Consider the following 21,147-nt stretch of genomic DNA (forward strand, 5'->3'; position numbering starts at 1 on the left):
CTGAAAAAGAGAGCTATCTGTAACTAGAATTCAGGTTGTGAAACAGGATAGCTTTATTTCATTCAGGATTTTAATTGTGATTTAAATCGAGGGAGGAGAGAGATTCTGATTTAATAACTGGTTTTACTATTTTGCATTTTTTTTGAAAAAGTTTATTCTCATTGATGACTGACTGCTGCATTTACATATATGGCTTTTGGACTTTTGACAATCGCAAGTCTTATATGCATGCTTTGGTGATGTAGTAGCCTAACATTCAGATTCTGAAGCTTTACCATTTGTCATGTTGGCAAACAGTGAGTTACTGTTGTCTGTACAGTTAGTGTTCACATGAATTAAAAATACAGGGACCGATATTTTAAAATCGAAAAGTAATTTAGATAGTTGTAGTCTATAACTTTTAAACGAGGCTTTATAGCTAAATATATATGCGGGTGTGTATATATTAACTTGTTTTCCTTAGTATCAGTTTAACAGTAAGATAGTAACAGTAACAGTAAGATAGTATTTTGTTAAATTTTAAAACTAACACTAGCTTTATTAACTGTAAAAACTAATTGGATTTTACTAGTGGATAGAGCAGTCCTAAAGATTAAAAAAAAAAAAAAGAGTCCAGTAACTTTAATCTAATAGGTCTCTGGTTTTGGTATCTAGTTCTTTTTTCAGTGATTGGCAAAGGAGGCCAGGCCTTTTTAGCCTTTTCTCCCAGCGAATGAATGAACCAGTTATTTAGCTGAGCTGAAGAAAATACTCTGTGCATCTGCAGATGTCAAAAGCTGGTTTATCACTGATGTGTTCATGTTCCAGGTAATCAGCAAATCATCTGGCATTAACAGTGAGTTTGTGTTGGTTGAATGCTTTTAATTAAATTATTGTATTAGACTTTGGGTCGTGCAGAGGTATCTTCCCAAACAGGAGCTTATTTCCATTTGAAGTATTTAATTTCAATTTCATTTTTGATTTTTTTTCCGGCAATACTTAAAAGATTTTTTTTCAGTTAAATAGGTCTGCCTTTCCCCGTGGTGTCAAATCACAGTTGCAGTTTGACGCTGTGTTTTAGCTCCTATTCTCTTGCAGTGAATTAAGTATTGTGTACTGAGACGCCATGCTATGTTAAAATTCACCTTGCCTTTCTCACAGGCGTACACAATAATATCAGAAGCTTTTGTATTGTAGCTCCTTACCATAGAGCAAGAATTACCAAATCTTATGCTGTTAGTTGTTCTGTATAAACTGCTAATTAGGTCTCTTCTTAGACTTAGGGCTTTTGGTATAATTAAATTCCAGTGTGATGTTCAAATGCTGTGTTGCAGTACTGGCCTCTTGGTCTCGTCAGAGACATAGCTCTGGGAAAGGAGCACCAAGGTATTTGGAGTTAGTGGGTTGGCATTTCAGTAGCATGCAACCCGTAATCTCTGCATTGCAGAAATTAACAGCAATTAATGGCAGGCATGCCGTAGTGCTCGGGATCAATTCTCTAGTGTGACTGAGATTCTGTTCAATTGGGAATCTAATAATCGGTTTTCAATGCTAATGAAGCATGCTTGTTAAGTCTTTTTTTTTCCCCTGGAGATCATGCTTTAATTCTCCTGACTCCTCAGTTCATTTCTTTGTCTTTTAACTGACCCTCACAGAAACTGGGAGACTCAGGTGGTTGGCTGTGTCCCCTTGGAATTACAGTTGTGGGGGTCTCAGGTGGGTAATAGTTAGTCTCTTTTTCTTGAGAAACCTCTTAGCATCCTAGAGAGGAGATGATGATTTGAGGAAAGGGTTGTGCTCGAATTGATACAGGCTAATGAACCTTCCTCATGCAGCTGCACGTTTTCTCCATTACCCCTAGCAGAGGATTGAAGGAGAGGTAATTTTCCAGGCTTTCAGCTTCCCAAGGTCAGTAGCATCACTTTTGATGTGGAAATACAATTTTCACCAGCCACCTTTTATGTTCCTGTCTCTGGCAGGAATCCTCAATTAAGGTTGCCAGCTCCTGGTTTTTTTTTTTTTCCCTTCTGATTCTCTCCTAGGGCTACAGGTATTCTCTGCCTCTTCCCTTCCTCTCCCACTTGGAGAAAAAGGGGAAGGAGGGAGAGAGTCAGGAAAGACATGAAAGCTATCAAAATCTTAAGATAACATGAAACCTCAGTGTTCATGCAGTTCTTTCTGCTGACCTGTTGTGGAGGTGGCAGACTGCAGCGTGTTGAAGGCGAAATGCCTCTCTTTCCCGTGTGTCTCTTTTGCTGCCGAGACTTTCCCTCTGCGTGGGCAGAAAGTTTTCATTGTAAGAGTAGTTGCTGCAAGAGGTGGCTTTGGCAGGAGCTGAAGTGGCTGAAACGGCAGCCTCTGCTGTGTGAGAGCTGGAGTAACAATTCTGTCTTCCCCTGAAGGAGCCCAGGACAGCAGGGCATCTCTGCCTACTTTGGAAGGTATAGCATGAGAAAGATCAGCATGGCTTTTTCTTGGTTTGGGTGGGATGCTGCACTTCTTTCTGTCACTGGCGTGTTAAAGTTCTGTCCAGTGGGTAGCTTGAAAAAAGCAGCAAAATGCATGTGTGAAGAGTGTTCATTTGAGATAGCAGCACAACTGCATTAAGAGTTGAAACTACTGGTTTTTTTTAATACTATTTTGAAGGCAAAGAAAAAATGAAAGGCAAATAGTACAAAACATGTGTTATTCCAGGATTTTCATAATAGCTAGAAATATTAATATATGGAAATGTCACTCTGTAGGAACCGTAACGCAGACCGTTGGAATGTTTTTCTCTAATAAACAAGCCTGCTTAGGTATTTTTTGTCTTGTTGCCATGGTGCCTTAATAGCTCCCAAATATTTGAATGTAAGAGAGACCACCTTTTCCTTCCTCTCCAGCCTGCAAGACAAATAGCTTGATGAGTCTGTAGGGATACTTCATGTGTGTTTGCTTGTATGTATGCGTTATTAGAGGAAATGACTTTCGATAACATTGAGATTAACATCCATGGTTGTTCTTACTTTTTCTAAGTGTGAATCCAGTACATTCAGTGCCACTTAATCTTTTCCCCTTGACCAATTCTGCGCTTTGGGCACAAACAGGAAAAGTGTGAAGAGCTGCAGAAACGAGAAGAGTGTGAGGAGTCGCAGAAAGAATGTCCTCCTGTGAATGCTCAGGAAACACGAAGGCTTATCCCAGCAAGCGTCTTGAATTCTGTCAAAAAAAGAAAAGTCTGCAGAGCGTTTAAGTGGAGAGAGGAGAAGGACAGCTAGGAAGTTCCAAGTGATTTACGTTGCAAAGCTGTATTTTACAGACTGTGGATGTACTAGTCATAAAGCTTGCCTTTGCAGCTTTTAGCCCAAGTAAGCAAGTTTGAGATGCTGTGCTCGAGCCAGCAACATAACTGCACAGTGAAGCAGCGCTTGAGCCAAGTGGAGCACTTGGGTTTGTAGCTGATGTGGTGTAACGCAGTGTCACGTCACTGCAGAGCTAGCACAAGCCTTTACAACATTTGAGCTTCAACTGCTTGCTTTGTAATGCTCTCCCTTCCGGTTAGTCCAAGCTTAAAACACAGTTTGAGCTCGATGTTTTTGTGTGTAACAGCTGCCCAATTTGGGGCAGAACGTGAGCGTGGCTCCAGGCACAGTGAATGTGGGCATCCTGTCAAGGTAGGACCGGGCAGAACATCTTGGTCGGAGATGGAAATGGGGTTCTTTCCACAGTGCTACGAAACTCAAATAGTCATGCAGACAATCAAAAGCCCCAGAAGCAGCAGTGGGATACGTTCAGAGGGCGGCTACCTTTGACTGTAAGGTATTTGTAGCAGAGAAAAAAGTACCTCAGAGTAACTTCCTGCTTGCACTGTCCTTTACTTCACTCCAGCCTCCTTCCAGGAGCCTTAATTGCATGCAGTGCAAATAGCAAGGGACACGGATACCATGGTGATGGGTGTGACATGCTCCCAGCAGGAAACTGGTGGACAAAATATAAACTGCTGATTGTTTTAGCTGGTAGCTTGGATGTCCTCTTTGTTTCAGTTTCCTGCGGACCAGCTCTTGTTGCAGGTCTGGCCGTTAACCGGTAGAAGGTCCATTCCGCTGCTGTGCAAATTAAGGAGTAGTGAGCAAGAAGAGCTTTCTTTCCCTTTGCTTCAGAGCAGATCAGGATTTGCAATGCTGCTTGTGTACGCCTTGAAGAGACAAACCTGTTTGTAGCTGCACCAATCCTTGTTGCTTTTAAAGGATTTGTATCACCCCTTGTTTTCTCTTATGTTTGATGAGAAAGGCAACTCCTTTGGCATGCCTGATAACGGTCTCTGTCTTTTTTTTTTTTTTTTGAAGGCTTTTGCTAGACGAAAATATTCCCTTAGTCTGTTATGTTTAGTCTAGTGGCTCTTTTGTAATTTGCTGTGCCACACTTGCACGGGTTCTGTGTGTAAACTGCTGCTGGTTTTGATTCCTGCATCTTTCTTTCATCTGCTAAATGCTCCCCTCCTGAAGCCTGCAGTCAAGTCTGTTTTTAACGGGTTTGCTCTGTCTGTGTGTCAAGCTGTTAACAGACTTCACTATGAAAGTGCTGCGTAGTGGCTAATGTGGTAAGCTTTGCTGTTAGCACGGCAACTTTGGGTCAGAGCTGCTTTGCGCTTCCCCCTCATCTTCCTTGCTTCTGCCTCTCTCCCTTTTCTCTCCCACCACCAAGCCTGGAGTGCAGATGGGGAGGTCTATGCACACCGGTGAGATTTAACGTGCATGGAGCAGAAGCTGAAGTGGGGATAACTCTTCGTGCTTCAAAGCAGAGTTGGGGTGAGAGACAGAAAAGGGGAAGCGTGGTTCTTATTTCTACTAATAGTTGGCCAGACAGAAATCTCCAATTACCACCTGCAGATCCTTTCTAGACTTCCACTCACCTGTCTTGTATTTTGCTGAGTAGAATCACATGCTGTTCAAACTTGCGTTTGTCTCTTACAACATCCGCAAAATCAGGGTAAACTTGTGGCACCTTATTTGCATTTTCAGCCTCCAAAATCTGTCTGCTTTTCTGCTGTATTATCTCATGGAGAATTCAGCTCCAGCTTTCTGTGATCAGCAGTGAGTAGTGTCAGGCAGGTGAGGTGGTGGAACTCGGCAACACACACATGTTTTGTAATATCTGTGTAATTGTAGTTGCAGTAGCATTTGGTTAACGTTACTGAAGTGGTGTGGTAGATTTATGGTAGCAAATGAGGCCGAAATAGAGTGACTTTGGGCTGTGATGTCACTGTGGAACTGGAGATGGAATACAGTGCACAATAAAAGAGAGTAATGAGTCTGTAACTGAGCATAAATTCACAAGTTTAGCTTCCATGCTCTACTAAAAACCTCAGTGTTGCTGTGGTGGACTTCTCTTTGCAGAATATCAAGATGCAAGGTGATTCTCTTACAGAAAATGAGTTGGAAAATAGCGTTATTTGCAATATTGAAGGGCTGAGAATACTGCTTGTGTTCTGCAGAAATCTTAATGCAAGGTGAATTTATTCTTTCATAGCATGGAGGAAAGAACTTGCTACTGTTATTTTGTGATACAATATTGAATGTTTGGGCTCGGAGAACTAATATTTTTACTTTACAATTAAACAGAAAAATTACTTGCTTGAACAGCAGAACAGAACTAAGTCCTTTCTCCATTTGAGTGCTTCATTGACGTGAACATCTTTATGGTAACAATCAGTGTAGAGAGCAAATGGTCTGTGCTACAGCTGAAGAAAGAGCCAGTTTTTTTTTTAGTTATATCTGTAGCAATTGCCATAGAGACTCCTTAATAGATCTAGAGAATGCTTCGGGAATGCAGAAGGTAAAATAAGGGAACTTGATACTAGATGGAAATCCTGAATCTTTAAAGTTATTTGTTGCTCAGCTCTGAGAAGTGAAGAGTTGCTCACACTCAGAGTGCCTCTCTTCTTGTTCCTGACTTTCTGTGCCAGAATGAAGGAGGTTGTGTTTCTGCCATGGAGCCCATAGCAGATGCAGAAGAATGCACGTAACCTTGCTCCTGAACAGTCCGTGGTAGCAAGTCATTCACGTATTATTAAATACAAAAAAAAGTAGTAACTATTTTTTCAAACGCGATCTTTTGTGCCTGCCTGTAAAGACATGACATGAACAAGACCTTTGTGAATGATATCATGAAGATGCGACTTACAGTAGAAAAATGAGCTCCCTTGAAAATCGGCCTGCAGGCAACAATTTTATAGGGGGCTGAGTTTTAAATGGACTTCACTGTGTTGCGTGTAACTTCTCAGCCAAACTTGTCACTCGTTGACTAAGCACAGTCTGTCTCAGCAAGGTGGTTTATAGTCCGTGTTAGTTAATAACTGGGGCAAATAATTGTTGTATCCCTGCCATAAAATGGAGAACTTCAGGCAGGTGTGTGTCTTAATATATTCTTGGTATGGTGTGGACCAGATGCAAGACAGAGACAAGCCTGAAAAACGTGCATAAAAGAGTCAAACAAATGATTGCACAGGAAAACAAAGGTAGAGAGGGGAATTACATGGCTTGTGTCATACATGTCAGTGATAGCCAGATACTGAAACAAAATCCAGTGCTTATTCTATTATTCTGTACTGCCTTGTGTTTCATGGTAGTAGTGTAGAATTTTGAAGAATCAAGAATTTCTAGAATTGAGAAGTTTGCAAACTACTAAGTACAAACCCAGGCCATCTAGATAAATTAATGCATTTATTCATTTTGCACTGCTTGGCTTATGTGGACAGAACGTAGTGGCACTGTGATTGCTTTTCACGCTGTTGGCTGATGAGTGTTCCTCACCCCACCACCACTAGCAACTTTGAGCTAGTGGGATAGGATGTTTTTTTAGAACCCCCTGATTTCCTAGGTCTACTTTTGCAAGTTGGCATGAACATAAGGCCAGATTAAAAGCTACTTACATTAGCAGTAGTTTCAATGGTGGCATGTAGCTTCAATGCCTTCTGAGCATTTGGTCTTGGCTTACTGGTACTAGTTGGAGAAAGTACAGAAAAATAGGGAAAGTGACCTGTTGTTTCTCTGCAGCAGGAGTGGGAAGTGACGTGTGGCTCTGTTGCTTGGCCTGTATTGTGAAGTGGGAATGAAGCTGGACATTTTACATTTGAACAAGTCAAGACATGTATTCAAGGGCTTTTTGGCATTTGTAAAACGTATAGCACAAAAGGTATGGTGGTACTTGGCTTTCCACCCAACTCTGAGCACTCAGCCAAGGAGAGCTGAAGAGGTAATATCCAGTTAAAAGCCTTTTTGACACCTGTTTTGGAATAAGCTTCAAATACTGTGGGCTGATGCTCCTTTTAGCTTGCTTGAAGCAGTGTCTTGGTGTTGAGAGTGAAAAAGAATATGTAGGTAACTGTAGAAGTGCTTTTTGTAACCATGCACTGATTGATCTTTAATCCCCCTTCTCTGCCCTGTTGGTATTCGTGTTGCTTTTATCAGGATGCTGCCATTTGAACGAGCTCTCCGGCTAAAAGCTGAGGTGCTGGGGCTGAGTAATATTGCTCAGTATCAGTAGCGGAGGCATATCAAGCCTGTTGCAATGCTAAACTTAATTTTACAACGTGCAAAACACCGCGGAGTCAAACGCACATACCTAATTTTCTGTTTGAATTAGAATGAGACCTCAAACAGAAGTTGTAAGTAGCTCCTAATATTTATATGTATCGTATTTTTGTCATTGATACTTACATCTGACACTGGTTTGACCAGGCAAAAATTACGAGAACGTTCAGTTCACTTAAATCAAAGGCATCAGACGTCCGGCCAGCTTTGGTGTATGTGTGTATGGCATAAATAGACTGCGTGACTAGTTTGTATGGCATAAATCGAGTGAGCTGTCTTCGTGCTCTGCAGCGATTAAGGTGACGTCTGCGTTGGACCGCTGTAGGAGTAGCAGACAAGGAGAAATGAAGTGGGGGGGGGAAGGGGGACGTTGAACACAAAGTTGAGGTTGAGAGGAGAGAAATGGAGGAAATAAAGCTAGCGGAGGTTGGTGTGATGGTCAGCATATTTTTTACTGATACTTTTGATAAATAAAATAAAAATAATTCTTTTGGCGACTGTATTTGGCATAGTTTCCCCAGTTTATACATGCAAGCGTATAGTCTGATCTACAGACTTTCAGATAGGAATATAAGATCCTGTTATAAAATGAATCTCACTGAATATTAGAGTGATATTTCCACCCCAGTTAATTTCTGTAGCTTAGAAATCAATCTGAGTGCGGTGGTGTAGCTACCTAGTGAAGGTAATGACTGTAGTGATTAAAAATAAATAAATAACGTAGTTCATTTCTTGAGATGAGGAGTATGCATCTAACAATGCAAGTACGGGTGCTGCAGAATTGCTTCAAAATTGTGTCTTATACCAGCCCTCTGAAAGTAGGACCTCTCATACAACAGTAAGACAAGTCCGTGTGAGAAAGGTGTGTGTGCAGAGGTGTCTTGGTGTAAGTACTAACACGGGAAAACCTCTGGTTTCAGTTGAATTCATGGGTTGAATTTGATTCTGTGAAAGGCTGTAACCTGCTTCTTGTTAACTTACCTAGCATGAAATCCTAACTTGCTTTGTATGTTTTTACCTTCCCTCGCCTTTTCCTGCGAAAATAAAACTGGGTCTTGAGGAGGAGAGAAAAAACAAACAAACAAAAACCCAGCAACACCCAGAAAACAAAAAAACCCACAAACCTGAATCCTTGTGCCTTGGTCCCTTAAGGTCTGGGCAAACAGAAGTTCAAACAGTTGTGTAAACCCCGGGTTGCTAAGTGCTTGTCCTTCGTGCTGCAATAGCTTTATGCAACTGACCTTTTTTCAAGCCTTCCTCCTCCTCCCCCCGCAGTGTGTTCCCCTCTACCTTGGGCATATCCGAGAGCACTACCCCAAACTGCTCTCACAGCTGCTAGTACGCTTTCTTCCTTGCCACTCCCTCTCCGATTCCTCTTATGCCCTTCTATTAATATGCCCTGCTCTTTTTCCCATCGCTTCTTTGATTTCTTTCAAGGATTTTTATGTGCTGCCAGCAGCTGCAGAATTTGGACCTTCATCCAGGCATAGGATTTATTTATGACCATTTAAACGATATCACTGTCTCTCTACCGAGAAGATGGAGAACTAATTTGCTGGTAAACGGATGCTATTAATTCAATTTAGGTGTGAAAATACTACTCTTCTAGAGGCCTTTGGTTGTTAATTCTTTTAACATTTGAAATATGATGAGGAAGGCATTCAGAAAGTGGTAGCTGCTTAGGTATTTGGAACGTCGAATATTGAAGTTAACAATGCCATGCCTAATAGTCAATATACTATAGCTGTGTGGAAGGGAAGAAGAGTAATCTTTTTCTCCACGGATTTCACTTAAAAAAATCATCATTGGACTTCTAGATCAGTCCACCTATCTATATCTGCCAGTTTTCAAAAGGCTTTTCAGGTAAAAGACCAAAGAAGAAGTTGTAGCATACTGCAGTGTTGTATTTTCAGGGGTGAAGCTGGTGACCTGGGATAGTTCTTGCAAATAAGCAATTGCATTTGCCGTTCTTGCAAATATGTTGTTGCATTTGCAGGCTGTGTTTGTTATGGGACTGCGGTGTTGAGAAGTTTAGAGGGCATGTGGAAGCTAGAAAAGGTGGTAGTGCAAATCCTAATACTTAAGCAGCTTCGCAGAGCGGGGCTGGACCCCTTTTCCAGTTCATTGTGGTTTCTGTTCATATGAAGTTGTCTTTTGACAAGCTGGTTAGTAATTATGCAGTAGGTGAACTGTACCTGGTTTTTATTTGGTAGTCAGATAACAGCAATGCGTCTGAACTTTTTAACATGCTTAATTTAAAAAAAAAAATTTTTTTTTTTGTTCTGCTAGATGTTGCATTAGCTCTGGACTAATTGCACCTATGATTTTAGTCCGTGCATGTTCAAAAAGCTGATTTTAGAGTTACCTAAAAGTCACTTGCCTGATTAAAAATATATATATGTATATAAAGTATAAATGTCAGATTAAAATAGCACGAACCTTGGATGTTTAGCGAAATGTCATGTTTAGGAATTTAGAGACAATACCTAAAAATTGGATTAAATGAATTTTGAGTAAATTACTTTTGTATAGGAAAGGCTTCCTGGGGGCTGGGGAAAGGTGGGGGAAATGATTTAGTGCAGCTAGTAAATATATTGTCATCAGAGCCTTGCCTAGACTTGTGTATTTCAGACCAACAACAGACATCATTTTAGTGTTAAACTACTGTGATTATAAGGAGTATTTCTGATGTCTCTGATAGTTGGTGTGGATGACTACAGCTCAGAGTCTGATGTGATTATTATACCTTCAGCCCTGGACTTTGTCTCACAAGATGAAATGTTGACGCCTTTGGGAAGACTGGACAAGTACGCTGCAAGTGAGAACATATTCAACAGGTATGCTTTTTAAATGTCTGCCTAACAACGTGCAAACTACTAATCTGATTCATATCTGACTGAAGTTAATTTGCATGAAATACAAATAATGATTAAAAAAAAAAAACTTAATTCTTCAGTTTCCACTCCTCCTTTTGTTTGCTGATGCTTGCTGTACTTACAGATAGCAAAATATTCTTCATAACAGAAAACATTTGCTTACCTGTTAATACTGTAGTCTGCATTTGCCCAATTTTATTTCAGTAATGCCACTGAGCTAATCATTTCACTTAAAAGCACAGGTATTGTAGAATACTTCACAGGCCTGCACCCACACAGTTCCATTGGATGAAGAAATTCAAACTCAACATTTAATTGTAACTGTAAACAGTTAAATCACAAATGTATAAAAATGACTTTTTCTGGTGTTTTATTTTAACAAAGTTTTGTTTGGTCTCCAAATACATCTTTAATAAAATGTGCTTGCTTTTATGTTGAATTCTCTGATTTAGTAGCATATGGAAGATAAATCTATGACCAACCACCCTGTAGACCAGCCTCTCAATTTTGTTGTTCATGGCCCCTTCTGTAAGGATTTAGCCACGTGCTTCAGTCATGTGAAACATGCTTAAAATTCCATACTACATACATGAACATATCCCGGTTTGGAAGGTTGGTTTGTTTTCCTTCTGATTTAACTGAAGCTAAGAAATGTATTACGGTTTCTCTTATAGCCTGCACAAATCTGTATGTATAAATTAGTTCTGAAATGCCCAATTTTAAAGTTTTTTTTTGTTTTCTTTTCCAGAAATTCAAATTTTGTGGCATTTTAGAGTTTGAGGTGAAGTCAGTAACTTGCCACCCAGAAGGGGGAGGTTGGTTGTTCAAATTTTGTGGGGAGAGAGGAACGAGGAGACAGCTTTTAGATTTATAGGTATTTCATTGTGACAGTCATGTAATAAAAGCCAGTAGAGTGGAGAGTGAACTTGGAAACTCAAGTTATGTGAAACTTGAGTTTTCATCAAGAATAGTAGTCCTCATGTTTTACTGGCATGCGGGGCATGCATAACCTTGAAGTCTTTCAATGCTGCTGCCCACCTTTCTGCATCCTGTGCTTACCTCTGTCTTTCTGCAGGGGAACATGGGTGGAGTAACTATAATTTTCTCTGGTTTTTGTTTTGTTGTTATAAACGTCTTGCTTAATCCTAGCTCTCTTTGTTAGGCCTAGGTGTGTTATGTAGCATAAGAAAATATAGGAAATAGCATATGATAGTCATTAGTGATAAGACTAAGTAGCAATTCAACTTGAATGAGTTAAGTATTACAGTTTATGATGACTTAGCATCAGTTGGTCTGAGGAAACAATGGAGAGATTTTTGCTTAGAGATAAATTGGATCATTTCATAGGCAAAAGATTGGAATAAACATCTTAAATATAAGTTAATTTCTGTCTCATTGAAATGGTATAATCACATCCAATTACCTTATGTGTAGGTTCAGATTCACTTAGATTATGACTAAGTTAACAGAAGCTTCCTTTTATGACCTTGAACCTGCATTTGTGTTCAGGCAAATTGTAGATGCCCAAACCCTTGAAACTCAATCATCGAGCCTAGGTAAATTTTGATAAGATTTTTTTTCTTTAATTAAATGGATGAATTCCCTTTTCAGTGTTCTTTGAAAAAAAAAAAAACTCTACATGTCATTTTAAAGTATTCTTTCTGTTTGCATTGTTTTTATTTCCATTTTCTGTCTGGTTAGTAATCTGCTTATGTATCACATTTGCAGTGTATGATTATATTGAATAAATTGAAATTATTTTTACTGATTATTACAGAAGCCTAGTCTTTGAGTGGATTCTTGGAGCACTTGCAATTTCTTAGTTGGTGTCTGAAGGTCAAAGGTAGTTGCACTGAAATGGAAATTGATCTGTCTGGATCCTAAGAAGTATTAGCAGATAAGACTTGAATTTTTAAAGAGGAATTGCCTCTTTATTTAAATATATATAACTTCTGATGGGATGAACTGGAAAAAGAGCATAAGGTAGGGAGGGAATCCTTTACCAGCTTTCTGAATGGCAGGAGTGGTTGCTGTATTAATTTTTGGCATGTTGTGGTCTGCATCCTCACTCTTTGTAAGGGTTTTCCTAAGCTTTATCACCATTAACTTGCTTCTGTTCATCATTAAGAAGGCTCAAAGTGCACAACAATCATTAGTAGGTCTATTTGAATGGCGAGATAGCACCTGAACGACAGACCCTTTCCTTTTGATCAGCCTACTTCCTGAGGAATTGCTGTTGCCCTTTCTCTTCAAAGTGGATCTTGGCGGCAGACTTCCATTCATCAGTATGATCAGTCCTGGCTATCAGTGAGGATATTTAAAGTTACTTCCTTGCTATGCTGCTTTGTTTTCTGAAGTACTTCTTTGCTTTTCCCTTAGAAAATATTACTTAAGAAGTTGCAGAAGAGTCCTTTTGTGTACCAGTATAGGAGTTCTAGCCTACGTATTGGCCAGACTTTGTCAGCTGTGAGAAAACCTCATCCATCCATCCATCAGAAGAATCCACCTTGTGACTGAATGGGGAGGTCTGGAAATGCTCTACCTGTCTCTTCTCTGTAGGCATCCTCTTCTTTGGATGAGGCTCATGTAGGTCCCAGAATTGGTGATAGTGACTTTAAGATGTTTTAGGATGATTTCAGGTTGTCTGCTTTTTACCAATTCTATTAATACCTGATATTTTTTGAAATACTAGTTCTTTTTTTTTCCTTTTATTAATAGTTTAATTTCAAAATACTGGTAGAGCAGCACTCAGTGGTAACTCAGGATGTATTGGATCTCAAAGAGGGATTATGCGTAGGTTGTACAGCTTATCAGTAGCACTTCTGCTGTCTCCAGCATAGGTGAAGATTTGGCCTAAAGCAGTCTGGGTGACTTGTCTTTTTTTGCCTTCAGGGCACAGGCTTATTATTTTTGGTAAGGTCTGTGGAAAGTACTCTTCCTGCTTTCTAGGCTTCAGATGGACTTTAATGTGGCTTTCTGATTCCTGACTCCAATAACACAGTATACAGTTTAATTTTACATGTCTGTGATTCTGGAGCAGATCTAGAAATTTTTAGAATATATGCTCTATTGTGGAATGAGACTTCTTAGGAACTGAGAAGTCAATTTCTTTCCAAGGAATTAAGGGTAAGGATGAATTTTTGGAAATCCAACTAGATTGCCAACTGCATTCTCTAGAGTCAAGAATGTTATTTTACTATATATTTAAAAATTAGGATTGGCATGCAGAAAGTGTCCCCGCTGAAACAGGAGTCTGCCGTTTTCATCCCTCTATGCTGTACTACTATCAAAAACCTCTCAAAGACAGTAGGCTTGGTAGGGTGTTGAGAAACATATCAAGACCTTCCATAAGCTTAAGAAATTACCTTGCCTTATTTTCGTTCAGATCAAATTATAGCCAACAAGCTGATTCAGAGTTTGGCTATCCAAAGCTACCCCATCTTTTTTCCTCTCCACACTCCCTTTCCCTCTGTCTGTGCAGATTAGCCCAGTGTAACCTTCTCTTTTCTGTTTATTTGGTGAGTACTGACAATAAGGAAATGCCAAACTCATGCAAAAGCCATGCAGGTGAAACTCTAGTGCCATTCATTCCGACTAGGATGTTTCTCAAGAACTTGTCATTTTAGGATAAATCAGGTTGTTTCTTCTCATTTCTATCTTCTCTTTCCTGTGTACCGATGTTTCAGTCCTTCTGATCCCACTGTATGTCAAAGAATAAAATTTAGTAAAAATGAAACAACCCCCAAAACACAGAATTGCAGATAAATACATACAAATTAAAACGACTCAAATTGAACTTAGAAGTGTACATTAAAGTTATATGAGCCAAACTGTTACGTCATAATTTTCCCAAAGCACTAAAAGAAGTCTTAATTACTCGTGATATATATAATGACAAAGGGAGCATGTACCTCTGTTCGTTTAGCCTTTCTCCTTAAGAAAGGTACAAAGGTGTTCATTTTGAAACTGGGATTTGATTCAGAATATAATATTCATGTAAACATAAAAGCTCCTCTTGGAGCTAAACTTCTTGGTTTAGAACTTGTCTAAAAACAGGCAAAGAAAAGCTTTTCTTTCTTTCTTTCTTTCTGGTAAGGTTGGTAAGGTAAGCTAGCTAGCTAAATGCACCCCTTCATGCATATGAACTCTGTAATTTAAATTTTATGGTATAAATTTAGTAAGGGGCTAATAATGATGATTGGTACACAGCAATTACATCACTTAGAACTCCCAGTACTGATTCCAAATAAGGTCAGTGCACAAAAGGGGTTTGAATGAGCCATGCAAAGGTATTTATAGCTCTTCTTGGACTATGTCACTGTGTATCCCAATTATGTCCTTGTGCGCAGTTTTCAAAATGTCTGTGCTGTGCATGTGGTCGTAAATAAAGGCAGGGTGTTTGTAATCTATCCACATTTTCTTCTGCTAGTCGCAGTGAAGTAGTGCCTATGAATATCCTAAGTGCAAGTCCATCAGTTCTCTAGTGTTTTGCGAGCTCTCCCCGTGCATGCTGATAAAAACTTGAACAGATGAAGCTGAACTTCACTGATTACATTTCACTGCAGCACATAATAATTAAAGAGCTTGCGCTGTGTGCTGTGTCCCAGCATTTGGTCTTTGCCCTTTCTTCAGCCAGAACCTGTTTAAGGGATGAGTAGGTGCGTTGCTGTCTAGGTGGCGGTCAAAATGTATGGTGAATAAATAATTTCGTTTGAGGGTTCACAGCTGTAGGGTTACTGACCTGGAAGCTTCACTTGCCAGGGCAGCTAGCCAAAGTCCGTTTGCACCTGGAATAATCAGGGTAGCAGAGGCAAGAATATGCAATGCTATTAGCTGTTGCAATGAAGACAACTCTTCCTGCACTGAGAACGTGTAAGGGTAGAAGTTCTTTGTGGAGGCTGGTATCTTATTAGAGGCAAGCACTGCACAAGCCCCAGGAGGAGGGAAATGGCAAGAAATCTTTAATCCTAGACCCAGGCCATGCCCTGATAACCAGGCGCATAATGTATAGTAACAGGACGTGTGCCTCTGACACCACTTACATGGCCATCACTGATGTTGGTGGAGTGATTGTGTCATGAATGTGTTTCAAAGAGTCTGACTCCCTGTTAGATTTCAGTCCATGGGAACGTGGCGTCATTATCCCTAGAGGAAAGATCTCTACCTTTCCTTGTCACAGGAGGTGTCTCCTTGCTTCACTTGAGCATGAAGCCTGTTCGCTTCTGTTTTTATGTCTGTGCCTAGCTCAGACAGGTCATCTTCACTGCTCTGTTACGATTTCACAAATGCTCACCTGGCAGTTGCTGGGCAGGCTACCACTAGATATATGTTATTCTACTATGCATTAATAGTTCATTGCAGTCATTTGTCTTTTTTTGTAGCTAGCCCACCAGTGTTTGCATGAGAAGAAGCATTAGGCTGCTCAGGCACTGGGGACCTTCCCTTACTCTCTACACTCCAGCAGACAGAGCATTGTTGAAGTATAAGCTTGCAGTGCCTAAATCGTTCCTCATCAGTTGCTTGTGTGCTAGCTCTTGGCCTGTGGCAAATGTGAGGTGGGTTTAGCTCTGTCCTGTGTTTATGCTTTGGAAGCACGTGGAGAATTTTGACAGATTGTTGGGGGTAGTGGCAGAACTAAGAGCCCCTGATGTTTTAGGGGGCATGAGTGGACATGGTCACCCAGAACACTGGGCAGATGGAGTTAGAGATTACCGTCACTAGAGGCTGCTTACCCAGTTGTGTTTTCTACAAATAAGCCTAACTTGCCCTGTTGCCTTCTGATGTAATGCTTTTCACCATAATCTAGTAAAAGCAAAAGTAGATGCAGTGATTCCTGTATGAACAAAAGAGAGAAATACCACCTGGATGCAGGCGGGGGCCATCTTCTACCTTCAGTCCATGAGAAAAGTTGAATGTCTCTGAGTGGATCTAATAAGAAGTCATTTCTATTTCAGGTTAAGTTTTGTGTTTTCATCTCTTCTTGAGCAGAAGGTTTGTGGCCTCCAGCTTACAGGGTGGCTACTTCTGCATAGCCATGTGTACAGCTCACAGGAGCTAGCAAAGACGTAGTGGGATCCAGCCACCGCTATTCGGAATATGGCTAACAAAGCTCTGTGAGAAGACGAGTCTCGTCAAATCTCCCTGTAGGGTAGGGGCCCATTCCATAGTCCCCAGAAGCCAGATGCAATAGCACTGTTTGTTGTGGCTCTGTATGTTCTGAGATTGTTTTCAAACTTGGAAGTCCCATCCATCCCTCCTTGCTGGTACGGGTAGAATATTCTGTAAGTGCAAATGCCAAGTTAAAGATCCAGGGTCAGTTGTTGCACCAGACGGCTCAGATGCTGTTTCAACCAAAGTAAACTGGTGTAAGAAAGGTGTATCTGAAATAGAAGAGGTGCTCGGGGTGGTTAGTTCAACACGATTTATAGCTCTTCTGGGTCACCAGGGTAAAAGGTTATCGACAGTATACTTGATTGGAAGCATTTTATTCTAAAACTCAATTCTGTCTCCATGCCCAGCTGGGAACAATGTCTGGGGTATGTGTTTTTGTTCAAATGTGCGAGGAATTGCTGACCACCATCTCGTACAGCTACATTTAGCCTAAGTCCATTCTCCAGTCACTGTTGTTACATCTACATCAGTAGGCTCAAAATCCCAACTCGGCGGGACAGTTGTCATGTCTCTTTTGCTTTTCGAGGTTTTACTTAATGTGTAGGAGAGACAGGCATCCAGGCAGGCTGGTGCATGAAATACGCTTCATATGTTCCTCTTCTCTTTTCAGAGCTGTCCAGCCCTTTAAAAGACCAAGTCAACTCTGCTTCTAGGTTAGTCTGTTTCCCTCCATTAGGATTTTGATAGCTGAACTGGCGACTGAAAATCAAGATCTCTGCCTAGAGACATTGCACTTTTACCGCATTGAAGAGTGAGGAAAAGGAAATTTGTTAAAGGCAAAGACTGTTTTTTGAGTTTGTTTGGTTTAGAGGATTTTGTTCATCTGTATGTCAAAACAGTTTAATTTAAAAGAGTTTTGCAAGTGGCCAATGTCAAACATTTTAAATTACTGATTTTTCAGCTTGAGAAAACTTAAATATTTACTTGACTTTGGGAATTCATGAAAGCCTACTGTATTTCTCCGATGGCGTAGAACTGTGAAGTTCTCAGGCTTCCCCTGTACGCTAGGAATCTAACCATCTGTTTGTTACCAGCTTGTGGCAACTGCTAGCATTCACCATTTGTTGTGAACACGACCACGTTTATTTATGTTTCTGTCCTTGTTTACAGCACTGCTGTTTGTCAACAGTCCTTATATCCAGGCTACACCCTAACAGTGGTTCTGTCAGTCAGTTCTGGAAATATCTGGCACTTGACCCCTGCTGCTTTAGCATTTTGATAAACTGCTCAGGGGCAGTGCAAGAGGTAGCAGCACGTTGGGCAGTGCTCCTTGGCCCATTCCACTGTTGGGATAATCCTGCTAGCTCTCTGAACTGGTGTTCTCCAGCCACCTTGCCCCAAAGAGGGAAGAACAGAGTCAAGATGGCCGTATGTCATTGCAGGCTGTTATTGAGAAGAAGGGTTGCTTGCTACACTGTCAGCTGCATTGGTTAAAAACTTAGGGTTTAGAGCTCTGTAACTGATGAGTATGACTTTGTAACATAGGCTGAAACAGACCGGTAGGGGGAAAAAACATTTGACTGCATCTTGTCACTGAGAAGTTAACTCTTAGAAAAAATCCTCATGAATTAATAGTAACTGAGGTGATTCTGACTCTTTTCATGTTTTCTTAATATTTCATTTGCTTCTTTGCTTAACATATGTCCCAAGTGCACATGGGCTTGCGTGTGTGTTCTTCTTATTAGCACAGTATGTGCCCACTGCTCTTTATATCATTTAAATGAAGTTTAGCCTTTAAGTGTCATCACTGATATGGAAATCTTCAGCTTAAGTTTTCACACTTTTGTTATAAAAATAAGTTCATAATTATGACTGAAACTGTTCTGACAACGGTGTTGTCGTCTTGCTTTGTATGAATCAAGTGAGGGAATTCAGAGGTGAGGATGGAAGGCTGACGCTGTCTCCTAACTTCCCACACTCCTGTTTGCTCACTTGGCAGATGGTTACCATTTCTTAAATTTGTGGCTGGTTTCCCTTACTCTTGTAAGCTGAAGAGATATTTTTTAATGTTACATTTAAAGTAAACACTTCTTCAGGATTATGCTGAATATCAGAATTGATGATTCCCAAAGCAGGGCTAACTAAATTTACCGAGTTAAAAGTGAACTTATGCAAAATTTTGTTGTTTGGTTTAAGAAACTTGTATGATTGCATAACATTTTGATTTGGCTGTGTTTCTGGGCACAAATAATTCTATTTTTTTTATTTCTTCCTTGTAAACTAGGCAAATGGTGGCTCGAAGTTTGCTGGACACTTTGAAGGAAGTCAGTGATGATGAGAGAGATTGTATTGCTGTGTTGGAGAGAATCAGCAGATTAGCTGATGATTCAGGTAAGTAGCATTAAACATTTTACTGGGTTAATGAGGGAATATCAGAATTGCTCAAGTTGGACCAATGTTTTCTCTCTCTTTATCAATATTCAAACTAGGTTTCTATAGAATGCAGTAATGCCATAAAATTCCATTTTCCTGAATCACCCCTCCCCTTCCCCCAAGACAACGTCTTTCCTTACCATTTTCCTTGATAAAATTAAGCCCCTTCAAGGTGTGTGACTACCACTTTCCATCAGTATAATTTAAAAGAATTTTTATGTACTTTGGCTACTCAACAGATCTACGTGGTTATTTTGGATTTGTAGATAAAGATGATTTTACTGCTTTGAAAAAGGATCTTGCAAAGCATCTGTGCAAAACTCCCATTATTTTTGATAGAATTTGAGTGCAGAAGTTGTTCTTTTGGTCCCTTTTGGGCAACCAGTGGTGAAGCTGAGAGGCAGCAGGAACTGGTAGGCAAGATGCAGATATAAGTAATGAGTAAGAAAGATCCATAGAGAGGTGCTTCTGCTCATTAATTTTTTTGAGACTGCTGGGTGTTTGGAATAAAATGTAGAAGTAGGAGAATAATGAAAAACAAATGTGAGAGGAAGGAAGAGTTCTTTAAAGAGGGCTGGTAGGGGGAAAGGGTCGAGGGGAAAAATGGTGTGGACAGAGCTGCAATGAAATTCCAGGCTGAAGATTCTCTGGAAAAAAATTAAAGGACTTGACTGGAACAGTGCTGATATGGTTGAAGCACCAGAAGAAAGAAATAAAAGGCTTTAGCAGCAAAGCATCAGAGAAATTCATTTGTCGTTGGTGAATGCTATGGAGAGTTAGAAAAACTTTGTTAAATTTACTATGAGATGAAAATCTGTTTCTTTTGTTTAAGGTGTGTTAGTTCTTCTCCCTTCCGCAATTGCATAGCGCAATACTTTCAAAGGGTAAAAAAGTACTCTGTAAGATCCTACTGTCTTCATTTGAAATGCACATTTTTATTTTTGTGAGCTAATGTCCTTGTTTAGCCAGGAAAAACAGCCCGTCGTAAGCATTACATACTTGTATTGACTACTTCTCCAACAATTCTTTAAGAGGAAGAAAAAGTCACTATTCATTTAAAATGAAATGTTTTTAATCATGAACAGTGGCATGCAACTGTTCTAGAGCACTCAGCCAAGCTCTGCTTCTGAAATCTGTATACAGTTTGTGTGGTGCTCTTAACAGCTTTGAGCATCAGGAACTTGCTGAAGTTTCATTTCAGCCTTGGCAATAAGACAGATGCATGGAGGAGAAAATGACTTCGTGCAGCAACTTTGTAGCCTTAGGCTTTTCCTTGGTGATCAACCAAGTGTGTCAAACTCAGGCTTGTTTAGGTAGAAACGTAATGATTGCCAAGAATTGAGCTCAAATCAATTTGTTTCCTTTAACAGGGGTGGAGTACATTTTTAGTCAGGGTTGATATTTTCCCAGCGTCAGTAAAAGCAGCATTTCAGGCTTTTCCTGCGTTGTAGAGGTTGTCTTAGTTCTGCCAAACTAGTAGCACTAGATTCTGCAGCTGCTCCACAAATTAAATTTCTGCAAACTTAACTGTGAGTTTCATGCCTCGAGCAGTTGCAGTATTGGACTTAGTATATTTCTGTAACAGGGGTAATTAGAATAACCTTACGTCTTTAACCATACCAAAATTCCTTAGGAAACTAGATCTGCTTTGTATCTTTGTAATGTGTGTTCTTTCCTATTATGTAAATGGCAGTGTTGTGGGGTTGTTTTGTTTTGTTAAGGTTGCTATTAATAGAATTGTTTTTCATTTTTCTCATATCTGACACTTTTTTCCACAATTTTTCCAACTTGCTTTGTAAAACATAAAATAACTGAATTTGGAAGAAGAAAATATAATATCTGTGCATTTTAACTTGCTTGGTTAGAGCCATATGTGTATATGGTTAGGGCCACCCTGGAGTCAAATCGTGTTTAAATGCATAAATAAAAAACTGCTGGGAAGTCAACCTAAACTGTGTACAGGTCTTCTCATTTCTGATAGCTCTTACTTATTAGCCTGTTTTCCAACTTTGGGGAGTGTTTTCTTGTCAAATCAAGTCAGCCAAAGTAAGACGCTTTCTGTTTTTTAACAGTAGTTGATATATTAAGGTTTGAATTGAAGAATGCAGCCGGCGCATACAACATCCATGCTATCTTTGTACTGCTGGTGTTATCTAAAATACTGTAAAGATATCTTA

At 40.0% G+C, this 21,147-nt stretch overlaps 1 protein-coding gene across 9 annotated transcripts in view; it reads left to right on the forward strand.

The window, feature by feature from the left end:
* PPP4R1 (protein phosphatase 4 regulatory subunit 1) overlaps positions 1-21,147 on the forward strand; it is a 63,451-nt gene that overhangs the window by 4,557 nt on the left and 37,747 nt on the right. For 3 of the 9 annotated variants that reach the window (XM_035564177.2, XM_050708862.1, XM_035564176.2), the window contains 2 exons: positions 10,252-10,387; positions 18,822-18,928. In XM_035564177.2, the coding sequence (XP_035420070.1) occupies positions 10,252-10,387; positions 18,822-18,928 (243 nt within the window). Of the gene's footprint in view, positions 1-10,251; positions 10,388-12,831; positions 13,013-17,207; positions 17,251-17,350; positions 17,374-18,821; positions 18,929-21,147 lie in introns of those variants that run through there. The other 6 variants (XM_035564178.2, XM_050708863.1, XM_050708864.1 and 3 more) reach the window with 4 other exon arrangements.

The sequence above is a fragment of the Cygnus atratus genome, chromosome 2 (genome assembly GCF_013377495.2).
Source record: "Cygnus atratus isolate AKBS03 ecotype Queensland, Australia chromosome 2, CAtr_DNAZoo_HiC_assembly, whole genome shotgun sequence".
Lineage (NCBI taxonomy): Eukaryota > Metazoa > Chordata > Aves > Anseriformes > Anatidae > Cygnus > Cygnus atratus.